Source organism: Argiope bruennichi, chromosome X1, assembly GCF_947563725.1.
Source record: "Argiope bruennichi chromosome X1, qqArgBrue1.1, whole genome shotgun sequence".
In the NCBI taxonomy this organism is placed as follows: domain Eukaryota; kingdom Metazoa; phylum Arthropoda; class Arachnida; order Araneae; family Araneidae; genus Argiope; species Argiope bruennichi.
The window spans coordinates 112687911-112700428 of NC_079162.1; the positions used below are offsets into that span (position 1 = coordinate 112687911).

At 27.5% G+C, this 12518-nt stretch overlaps 1 protein-coding gene across 5 annotated transcripts in view; it reads left to right on the plus strand.

The window, feature by feature from the left end:
* Window positions 1–6725, plus strand: part of LOC129958375 (inositol 1,4,5-triphosphate receptor associated 1-like) — a 135076-nt gene extending 128351 nt beyond the window's left edge. For all 5 annotated transcript variants that reach the window (XM_056070825.1, XM_056070822.1, XM_056070824.1 and 2 more), the window contains 3 exons: window positions 2813–3007; window positions 4416–4505; window positions 5836–6725. In XM_056070825.1, the coding sequence (XP_055926800.1) occupies window positions 2813–3007; window positions 4416–4505; window positions 5836–6079 (529 nt within the window). In that variant the 3' untranslated portion in view covers window positions 6080–6725. The remainder of the gene's footprint in view (window positions 1–2812; window positions 3008–4415; window positions 4506–5835) is intronic.
* The last annotated feature ends 5793 nt before the right edge of the window (window positions 6726–12518 follow it).

Consider the following 12518-nt stretch of genomic DNA (forward strand, 5'->3'; position numbering starts at 1 on the left):
TGCCACTTTATTTATTGAAATTACAATTAATAATGTTTTGTTATTTATTAATGTTGAATATTGAAAATAGGTCCTCGCCGTCATTTTTAGTTTAAAAAAGAGCTGTACTCATTTTCAAACGCAGTTTTCTTTTACTGAGTTTTTATTGTGAATGATTTCACACCGCTTTTATCGTGAATGGTGAATACACCGCTTTAAAAAAAAGATTTTGTTTTTGCTGAAGTAAGTAAAAAATATTAATAATTGATTTCAAAATTTGTGAACAGTTTCCATGTAAACATGCTGGTCTTAAGAATTTGCGAAGAATTGCTAGTTTTGTCACAAAGAAATCGTTTATCCGTTTCGTTAAGATGGGGGGTGATTAGATGAGTGGAAATAGGTTTGACACAAGCTGATGTTGTTAGAAGGCTGAATGTGTCTCACATTGTGGTTCAAAAATGCAAGGATCAATTTCATTCCGAAATTTCTGAAGACCTGTTTCAGATCAGCCATGTATTAAAATCTCTCAGAAGCACTTTCTTCCCGAAGGAAGATCACTTCTCTGCTTACCCGTTAGTCAAAAGAGCACATTACCTGGATTTAACAACAATATGTATCTCTACTCTTAACATATGTCCAAATTTACTCTGGGGAGTGCTTCATATTGTGTGCTGATATATTATGAAAAGGTACCAAATACCATCAGCCTAACATTGTCAGATAATTATAGAGGAATTGGAATCGTTTTTTTAGATGGAACTTGTGGTCATACTGACTTCCATGTACTCCATTGAAGAACTCTCATTGCTGTGAGTGCTAAGAGATTTATCTAAATGGTTAATAATGTTTAATCTCAACAAGCTAGGCGTATTTTAAGGATCAAAATTTGGAGGGAATGGACTGCCGAGCTCAGTCTCTGAACCTAAATTGGAGTAAGTGTCTTAGAAACTTTCTCAGAAGAGAGATAGCTGTTTTTAGTATACTTCCTATGTTATTAAATAAGCTTGAACACACTTTAATCCATAAATGGTCTTTGCTTCTCGTTTTTGCGTCCTGCAATTATGGATAACCTATGGGCAAATCGATGACGCCAAAACATTACGGCTAAAAGAGAACACTTTCTTTATTAATTCAAAAAAATTTTAGTATACATCTTCTATTTATTCTTTTTCCCTACAGTGGACTTTTGTAAAGATGGCATAATTTTATTGTAAATTATGCTTGATACTAAAATTAGACGAAAATTCAATAAATATTGTTTAATGCACAGTGTTAAAAAAACTCTTTGTGTGTGTTTGTGTATTTGCAACTTAAAAGAAAAAGCAAGTTGTAACTTGACTTTTAAAGTTCATTGTTTTTAAAAAACCATTTTGATCATTAATAAAATAACAAAAAAGAATTTTATAAGTTCCAATTAATATTAAATTTATGGAAGCTTCCAATGTGAGGGTTTTTTCTAACTTCATATTTCAAAATCGAAAAATATAGAGTTGTTAATTTTTTTTAAGTAATTGAATTGATGTGTTAATGATATAATGCAGCAAATACTTTCTCCGTTCATTTTTTCCAACAGCCCTATATTTTTAACTTTCTTTATTTGTAAACGTATTTTTTTTAAACATCTGCCGAAATTTCGATTAAATAATTTCGAATCATTTGTTATATATATATATGTAATATGTTTACCCACTGTCAAAAAAATTAACAACTCATGTAGGGAACTCATTCAGGTGCAAAACTTCCAAATGCTAAAAGGAGTAGAATACTCCTAATTTTCCTTAGACCTTTATAAACCAATCTTTAGAAATAAAACGGTTTATAAATTCAACTCAAATGAAACAATACCAGCTCTTAGTTTTAAATTTAAAAATGTTTAAATAGAAAGCTAATTAATATATATATATATATATATATATATATATATATATATATATATATATATATATATATATATATATATATATATATATTAGCATCATTTTTTAAACATTATTTTACTTTGTTTTAAGTGAGAATAATATTTAAAAACGCGTGCTTGGAAATTGTATTTTTACGATAAAACTATATTTTTAATGGATGTTACTGGCCAAATGGCTAAAAAATAGACAGTCTAAACAGAGTCCTGTAGATGGTTTCCAGAAATGTTTTATAATATTTCAAATCTAGCAGACAACATTGCTGGGATATTGTCCAAAGTTTCTATTCAAGTTTATATATTTAGAAGAAAACATGTATTTTTTATCTAGCCGAAGAACTGAGAAGTTAATCTCCTAAGGAAAAAGAAATGTAAAAAATCCAGTTGCATTTCATTGTAGGGTAATTGAAATCCTAATATATGAATATCTTGCCAAATTGGAGTTTGTTAGAAAAATAGATTTTATAACATTTGCATTTAGTGTAAAATATATTTATGTGGAAAATACACATTCCAAATAGAGTTTATTTATAAATATCTTCATTAGCAAGGCCTAATAGTCGTATATGATTTCTCAAACGTATTTGCCCAAGCCATGATCTTTACTTTCCCCTTATTATCAAGTTTTATTTTGATAGGTTTTATTTTCACACATGTGCACTAATATTTTGTGTCCATGGTGCTCGCAACCTCCTCTTCCTTGTTCCACTAATCACTATGCCATTGAACATTTTATTAAAAAAATAACCTATTTATTATGCCATTGAACGTTAAAAAAACCTATTTATTTAAGATTTTTAAAAATCCAGAACATCGCATTTTAATTTCCTTGTCAAAAATATAAGATTTCACTAAAAGTTGGTATACATTTGATGTAATTAAATCTTGCGTTAAATAAACTTTCTTTTTTTCTTTTAGATGGACAAGAAAGCTGTCTGCTGTCACTGATGAAAAAGAACAATCTGAGGAAGAATCTGACATATCTAGTTATGACACCAAAAAAGTAGAAAATGTGGATCCTCCTGAAATAAATCCGGAACATTTTATGTTACGTGCTTTCTTGCAGCAAGTAGAACAAAAAACAAATGAATTTTGTGATCATTTCGATAATCAGTATGTAACATTTGAAGCGAACTAATTCGAGACTGCGTTACTTTTACAATTTTAAGTGATAACTTATTTCTAATTATTTTTTATAGTTATTATTCGTGTGTTAAATATTTGTGGTTTTTATTTTGAATACTACACGAACTATCTTTTAAAACATTCACTTAACAAAATTTTAAAAAAAACAGCACAAAATGGGGCAATTCTCAAATTGGGCGTATTTCATCAATAGACATCAAAATAGAAGAAAATTTCGAAAAAGCTCATTGTTGGAACCAACATTAAAAAAATAGATCTTGTTTATATTGTTAAAAATATACCACTCCAAAAAGAAGTAAATATATAAGCAGTTGTTTTCATATTTATTAACGATGTACTTTAATGGTTTATAAGTGCCGTTTATTGGTTTACAAGTATACTATTTGTTATGTTTGGGGTTCTTTAAATTTTGTCTGCTATTACTGAAGCATCTAAAAGATTTAATTGAAGGTTTGTGCCAATTTATTCAATAGTTAATTTTTTTTATTACTTTAGAGTAAAGAACAGATGGAGACTAATCTTTATATATATATATCCGATTAGTAGATTATAATCTTTATATATATATATAAAGATTATAATATTTCAAATTATTTTTAAAGTGTCACGGTGATTACAACAGCATCAATCTCAAAAGGGATTCAGTTGACAAAAATGTCTGTCTTGTAATAGCAAAAGTGCAAAGAAATAAAAGGAGTGGTTGGAAGTTATTCTTTTGATTTAAAGGAACATATACTATACTTTACTTTCTATACTTAGGTATACTTTCAGTTTTCTTTTTTTTTTTTTTTTTTTTAACAAATGTGGCCTTGTTAATCATAAACTCATCTTTTAGATCTAAATTGTCAAATCGAATTTTGCAGCGATGTTCTGCAATGTTTCGAATATTATAAAAAAAAATCGAGTAAGACAATCGGATTTATTGCGCAGGAAAGATTCCATTATTCATCAGAATATTCCAACCTGCTCGCTACCATTTGTCATTTTTGAGTTTCTCCACACTTGCATGATGTTTTCGCTTCAGCGCCTGATCCACTAATTAGGTATAGCATCCGTTACATTTTTCTTGGCCTGAAAATTAAGATGCAACTGACAGGTTCCATTTTCACACTTTTAACTATAGCTAGAATCGCAAAAATTGACTGACAGCAAAAAAATAATTTTCCAACCGCATTCCAGTAATGATTTGGATGTTGCGACATGCACATAGCTGTAAGAGCCTATGAATTTTCTCTGAAAATCATTTATAACCTTGATATTTTATAATTACGAGTGCTTATGTTGGATTTCTTGTTTTAGCTGAATGTATGTGTATACTATGCACCAAAGAATACATTATATATTACTTGGTTATTTATTTTTTTTTCTGTTTCAGATTTGATGGGTTGACCGACTTACCTGATGAGACTGACTCTGCACCTGAAATATCTGAAAATATTCAAACTAAAATTTTAAATTATGTTCAGTAAGTTTATAAATTATTTTCCCTCTTTAATAATACTTATTGAAATTGATAATATTTTACTATTTTAAATTTTTAACGATTACAAATTGATCAAGAATTTTATTTTGACTGTGGGGAGGCAGCTAGTACCCCCTCCCCTCCTTTATTTGACTGAACTGTTGTTTCCATCTTTTTATTTTCTTTTTGAAGTTTAAATAGTGGTGGTTGGCTGTTTCAAGATCATTGTTTGAAGCGCTTTCGAAGATTAAAATCATATTTAAAATGGTGCTGCTGAAAATCAAAACTAGTCCTCATGAAACTTCAAAATGAGATACTAATCTAGATTTTTAAAATGCCTGTTAAATGTCAATTAAAAGCTATTTATTTGTGAGAAATATTTTTTTTAAATTTTTGCATTAAGAAATTAAGATATTCATCGTTACTTGGCCCTATTTTATTTCAAAGCATTTAAGCATTTAAGGCAGTAAACTCAAATTTATTTCTCAGCTGCATTTTCTTGGCCTTTCTTGTGCATGCTTTTATGGTGCATATACTTAATTACTTTATTTTTTAATGTTTTTAATTTTAAATGCATCACTTAAAGGATTGGTAACTCTGTGAATATGCAGTTTGCATATTAAATATAAACTTGCTGTTTAAATGCTCTTTTTGTAGCACTACGATATCAAAAGTATGAAATCCGTAGATGTTATTTGAATTTAGTAAACACTAATTAAATTGAATTAAGAAAGATTTCTAATGTGTGTTAAAAAATCAAAATACTGTGCTCCATCATAGCTGTATTATAATGCTTGTTTAAACTCAATATTATTTATTTATTTTTTACATATTGATTTGAAACTTTTTTTTTTTTTTGATAATTTTGATTCATTATGCTGGTAGTAGTTCTTTTCATTATAAGAAAAAGTTTGTGAAAAACTATGGTTAATTAATGCAGGAAACATAAATTAAAAGTTTCAGAATTGGGAATGAAAATAATTAAAATTGTAATATCTCACATGGAAATCTTAAAATTTTCTTCCTTGAGTATAAAAGGAAACGTTTATTTCAAATTAATTTTTTTTTTAATATTATCAACTGAGTTGACTATTTTATTATGTATGAATGTACTTTGCATGTTAATGCATCATTTTATGTAAGAAATTAGTTATAAAAATAAGATTTATATTCTTCTGTTAATTGTATTAAATTTTTGAGAGATCCTGAATAAATGAACCAAAAAAGTGAAAATTTTTATTTTGCAATCTAAATATTTGCATATTCTAAAATATTTGCATTGGAAAGATGAAATTATGTCTGTTTTTATTAATAAATATTTTATTTATTTTAGAAACTCTACTGTCGGTAAATATCTCTACTCTCCAGTAATCCAAGAACTGTGGCAGCAAAACAATACTTCTACATTAGCTCGCTATTTCTGTAGCACGGTACTGGCATTTATAGCTCTTTGTTTTCTGTTGTCTTTAATTTTGCCTTGTATAGGCATAAATTTAACTTTAGACTTTGCAAAAGATATTTATGACACTTTGATAAGTCTCATAATATTTTGCTATCCTCATCAATCCTCGATTTGAAACATTTTTTGGATGGTCTAGAATTAGTGAAATTTTATGAATTCAAATACTCTTCTTAAATATTTGTCTATTGTAAACAAAAAAAGCTGTATTTCAGCATAGTAAGCAGAAATAAATGGATATACTGTCCGAATTTTAAAACAAAGACATATCATTATTTTAAATGTATTTCTGAGATAAATGTCTCAAATTTGTAATATTATACTTTGCAACTGACTCATAGAATATGCTTCATTATCTGAGCAACGTAGTAAAAATACTATTGGTATGATATTACTTAAAGAAATTTTTTCATATATCATTGTATTTAAAATCACAGTTAGGAATTAATATATGTATGTGTGCCAATAAAAAAGCAGGATGTCACATTTCTGTTTTAAACTGTCGGACACTAAAGTGAGACTCGAAATGTATTATTGTAATATATTCATGTGCTTTCATATTGTAAAATCGCCGTCATTTCTAGTTGATTTATTGAATGTTGTTTACTGAAATTTTCAGTGTATGTATTCATAATATAAAAGTGAACAATTTTTGAGCTTGACTAGCATATACATTAAAATGTTCACGAACGAAATATTATACTGCTGTGATGTTCATCCAGTCTGTATTCCTTGTTGCTTTTAATGAATTGTAATTGAAGTATGATGTGAAATAAAATTTTGTTGTACTTAACTAGATTTTTTAATTCATTTTTTAAAATTATTATCTATGATGTATCTGAATAATTCAAGTTTATAATTTAATGAAAGCTTTGGTTTGAAAATTCTGCATAGATATACATTTTATGTACCCTCATTAGTTACATATTAATTCATTAGCTGCATTAAAATTGCTGAAGTCGACAAGTTCCCACACTCCGAGTGAAGGGATAAAAAAAAATTATCTGGCTAATCGAATTATTTTTAAAAGATACCTAGATTCTCGTACCTAAATTCACACATGTAAAAAAATCCCTGTCAGAATCTCATCGTATATAAACACTGGGGAAAATATTTTCTGTCTCTTGCCCTTTCTCGCTCTCTTATGCCGTGCTGTGAAAAGACGTGTTTGTCCAGCTTCTTGAACATAAATTATGCCTCCCGGGATGAAATAAAAGTGAAAATAATTCAAACGTGTATATATATATATATATATATATATATGCAAACACATAATTTTTTAAGCAGAATCGTGACCGAAGACAGAGAAGAATTTAAGTTAATAAAAGCAATATATATAGATATTAATTTTATTAACTTAAATTTTCTGTATTGAGTGAGCATAAATATTTAAAGCATTCTACAATTGCATTTAATAGCGAATTGATACTAAAATATGTTGACGAAATATCCATTGTTTGCATTCAAAAATTCTGGAATAAAAAATTTAGTTCTAAAATTGTTCTATAATCAGATGTGACAAAATATCTCCGACCAGAAGGGAGCAAAATTTCTCGAATTTAGTTTCAAAATAACGCAGTAATTAAATTCATATTTAAATAAAGATAATTAAATATTTAATAGCTAATTTATAGTGAAGAATTATTTAAAGTAATCAACTACTTGTATGCTATTGCATAATAAGACTGCACGACAGAGCAACGAGAAATAATAAAAAAATGAATGAGTAACATAATCTCTAATGAAATGTACCACACTGATATTGGAAATAAATTATAACATTATTTAAATTTTATAGCAAAGTAAAATAACAGCCAAATCAGGTGAAGATAATTATTAATTTATTATTAAATTTGATTAATGAAGAATATATATTATGCTAACGAATTAAATTCAGATGTACTTAATCTTAAATATATTGTTAAAGAACTTTTCAAAATTAAATTTCGAAGGTTCACCAAAAAATCAATTGTAGCTATTAATTTTATTCTTGATGAAGTAAGTAAATACTTATTTGAAATAAAGTTACTATGTCTCAATAAAAATTAAATTATTAGCACCAATTCTTTTAATTAAAATTATTTTGGGAGAATATTTCTTTTGACAAATTCTTAAATGTAAATATTTTTAAGTAAAATTTCGTACTGTCCAATTCCTCAAACTAAATAATAAGTTATTGAAAGTAAGAATTATAGTGAATAACAGAGAAATATTCGTTGGTCATAAAATTCTTAAACAGTTTGATTGTTTAAAAAGGTTTTTCCATGCCTTAAAAGGTAATAAAAGTAAATATTTAATATAATTAAAATTAAATTTTAAATTAATACAATTAATAATTAAAATAATTCAATTAATAATTCAATTAATAATTAAAATAATTCAATTAATAATTAAAATCAAATTTTAAATTAATACAATTAATAATTTAAATTAAATTTTAAAGTGCAAAAATAGTTTTAATTAGAATTTTAAGACATGAAAGTTGAAGAAAATCAAAATAACCTTTTGAATTATACAGTCTTGTTACCTTTATTATTTTTAATTAAATTACATTTAGCCATAATAACATCCCTCCCTCCCTTCAATATTTTTGCAAAGTTATAATGGTAATGCACAAAATCATTATCCAAGCAATATTCAGTGTTATATTAATAAAGAGATCTTTGAATTTAGACTTAACAATAAAAAGTTGAATTCATTCTTTTTCTGTATTTGGATTTTTTTTAAAAAAATTTTTTTTTAATGATAATCACAAACTTTTTTTAAATTATTCTTAACTTACTGATATTTTCGATTTAAGATAGTTACTTGAATCAATCTTCAAAATGCTTCATATATTTTATTTATCATCCCAATAATTTTAAAATATGGTTTCTAAAATAATTAACAAAAGGGTCTAAATAAATAATATTTTGTAAGGAAAAACGCACTCTATGATAGAATAGAAAACAATTAAATTGTAAAATACAAAAATAACAATGCCGTTTCTTTGAAAAAAAATGTTCTCTTATCTGAACTGAATTCAATAATTACGAATATCAAAAATACTGGGATTCAAAAACTAAGAGGAAAATACATTGTTTTGGGTATCTTTTTCTTAAAATTGGTAATATATTATTATATTTGAATTTGTAGAAATATCCAAAGAAATTTTTTTAATGAACAAATATAAAACACAAGACAAAAATAGCTTTTCTGTATTCTGAATCCAGGCATAAATGCAGGATATTTCAATTGCTGCGAGGCTAATATTCTGAATATGAATTAATTTTTCAAATGGAAAGTAAGCTTCTACTAAGATTAATTTGGTTCTTTCTTGTATTCCACATAGTCTAATATCTCGGATAAAATTTTATTAGTTAAACATTGAAATGCAAACGTAAAAAAATAAAAAAAAAAATTTAAAAAACTATCTTTTAATATGTACTTGTGAATATTTTATAAATCCTAAAAAAGGGCCCTTACTCAGTTAAATGGAAAAGTGAGAATACTTCATCATTTCCTGAAAAACTGTTTCAAACAATATTCAGAAAGAAAAAAAATCCTAGAGCACTTTGTTGTATTTTAGTAATAAATCAATCGAAATGTCAGATTTCAAGAAGGATTGCTTTCATTTTTAGCTTCAATTGTTTTCCTTGTAAATTCTGAAAAGCAATTAAAGCCAGTCCTTTTTAAAATGGCATCATATATTAGATGAGATATAAACAGGATGATTTGATCACCACACAAATATTTTGTCTTGAAGGTAATAATCTCGGAAGAAAAGAAGAAGAAAAATATTAGATGTCTTGAACTGCAGTTTATTTTTAAATGGCAGGCATCATTTTGTGATATCCCCTTCCTTCACATTGAAAAAAAGTGATCAAGCAGTCTTGTAAATCCGAAACTGCTCTAAGTACGGCACAATTATGCGAGGGCTTATTTTCAACAACAACAAAACAAAAAAAAAATTAGGGCTATTGTGAACTTGAATGTTTTCAAAATCAAAATCAAATATTGGATATTCTATCAATATTTTTAAAGTTGATAGAATAACAAAATATGTTTATCCATCTATCATAAAAGAAGTATTTGGAACAATATAGTTTTTGTCATGAAGTAATTTGCAGAAGGGGAAAAAAATCACATATCGATTTCATACTCACACAATTAAATATCCGAATAAGTTTAGAGAGTTCTACAAAAAAAATTCTTTAACGTTAATAATAGCTTACGATGCCATATATATTTATTTTTTGCCGTCACAAAGCAATCGCAATATTTTATTTGTAAAATAACTGTTAAATTGCAAAAAAAAAAAAAATTATGTAAATATGATTTCTATTTACACATTTTACTTACACTAATGGCTTATGTTGAATTCATGCCATTTGATTAAAACAAAGCAACTGTTCTCCGCAAGTGTATATTGTAAGGGAATGGTAACAATAGATGCTGATATTTTTACTTGCTTGGCTTTAACCATTAATCAGACGAGAAATTATCATAAAGTGGTAAAACATAATAAATTAGAAACTTTAAAAAAAAAAGGACTGGGTAAATAAAATGTCGCTTTTTTCTTAAATGCTCAATGAAATTTAAATAAGAGGAAATAAGTCCAAAAGCACCCATGCATTTACTGCATTATTCTAATGCCCCAGTTTTGTACAATACTGATATTCTCTTTTCCTCAAACAATTTCACCGACAAGTGGGCAAAATATTCAATTATAGAAACAATCCATTCAAATGTTCACTTGTCGTGTTAATTTCATAGCCAACCAACCAAAAGTAGTCAGCGAAACGTGACATCATATTCATTTGTCTCTATCTCTGTAATTCTACCAAATGTAATGCAAATTATAGTTGATTGGATGACAAGAGAATTAGATGTTCTAAATTCTGCTAACTTAACTGTTGTTAACTGGGTCATCAAACTCACACAAAATTCGTTCATTTCGACTATTACATCATAAGAGAGAATATAAATTATCTGCATCCTTGATATCCAGTTTCCTACAACTCCCTTCCAAAGCAGTGGAGATTTTTGTACATTAGGAGGATGAAACAGTAACTGAGAAGGGGGCAGTAGTTCCCTCTGCCCTCTAGTATCGTCTTTCTTTCTAATGTGTATGCTTTCACTGCTACATGCTCAGAAAAAGATAACAGAATAGTAAAAAACCCTTTAAATCTCAAAAATTTATATCAGATGCTTGAATGAATCACGTATGTTGTTCAATATATTTTTCATTATGAATTTACAATTTTTGAAGTTAATGAACAGTATTCCAAAGCTCTGGACACTGATGTCTACATTTGATTAACGATACACTACGTCCTTTGGATATCCCTACAATCAAAAATTGTTTGGAGTCAGCTTCTGGAGGCCTTAATACCAAACAATTGGAAATGTGCGATTAATTAATCAGTGATAAAGTGTTGACCCAAAAATATTTCATGCATCTTCCAACATCTAAAGGTGCGCCATTGTAAATGAAAGATATGAATCAAAACACTGCCTTCATTGCAGCTTGGTTACTACAAAATTTCTGGAAGTTTGTGAGTTATTTGCAGTTATTTCTACTTGAAAATAATAAGATCCCAGAGTAAATGTGGATGTGAGCTTTAGTAAATGCAAAGGATTTTTTTTTTTTTTTTTTTTAATTTTGTAGATTTACTTGAGCCAAAATATGACACTTTTGGGTGCTCATTGTGTCATTTAATTAAAAATGTATTTAATGGCACCACAGAATGCCCCATGGTCCTAACATGTAAAGTTTCATCTTCACTTTGAGGTCCATGCAGAATTGAATTGCTTCTTCATATTGTTTGTGGCTTGTCTTATGTGCGAAAATATGAATTACTTTCCTCGTGACCTTTCTGATTGTTAAGGAGGGTAGATCCAACTATTTTGAAATCAATCGGGCTTGAAATTAACATGATTAAACCATCAATAACACGTGATGCATAAAAAAAATAAGTTTGTGCATACATTTACAAAATATTTCGTCCAGTCTTAAAAATCATTATCGTAGTATATTTTCCGCATTCTTTACTGTTCGTTATAAAAAGTAAATTTTTGTTCGTGTAAGCGACTTTATTCGCCTCATTCTCAAAACAAATTCGCCTCATACTTATCTGAATTCCTGTTCATTGTTTCAATCTTTTTTTTTTTTAATTTTTAGGTAAGTGACAACGCTAAAAAATCGATTTTGGTGAAAATAACGATTATTATTTTTTTTATTATTTGTTTTGGATTTCTGAAAAGTTTATCTCATAAAACCGTTTGATCTCAGTTTCTACATTAATATTTTATAGTCTCCATTATTAGAACCTACATTCATTCATTTAGCATGACATGTCATTCAGGCCAATCGATACAAAGTTAAATACATTCTTTGTCAATAGTATTTTGACAGTGATTACGTTAAAAGACACACAAGTGTTAAACATCCCGAATTAGTACAACAAAATCAAGTAGCTCCGATCTTAGAAGTAGGCCGGTAAGGAAAAGGGAGAATCCATGGAAAATTATTTTACCAAGAGTTTCTCGTTTGAAGACGATGTATTCTTTTGGGT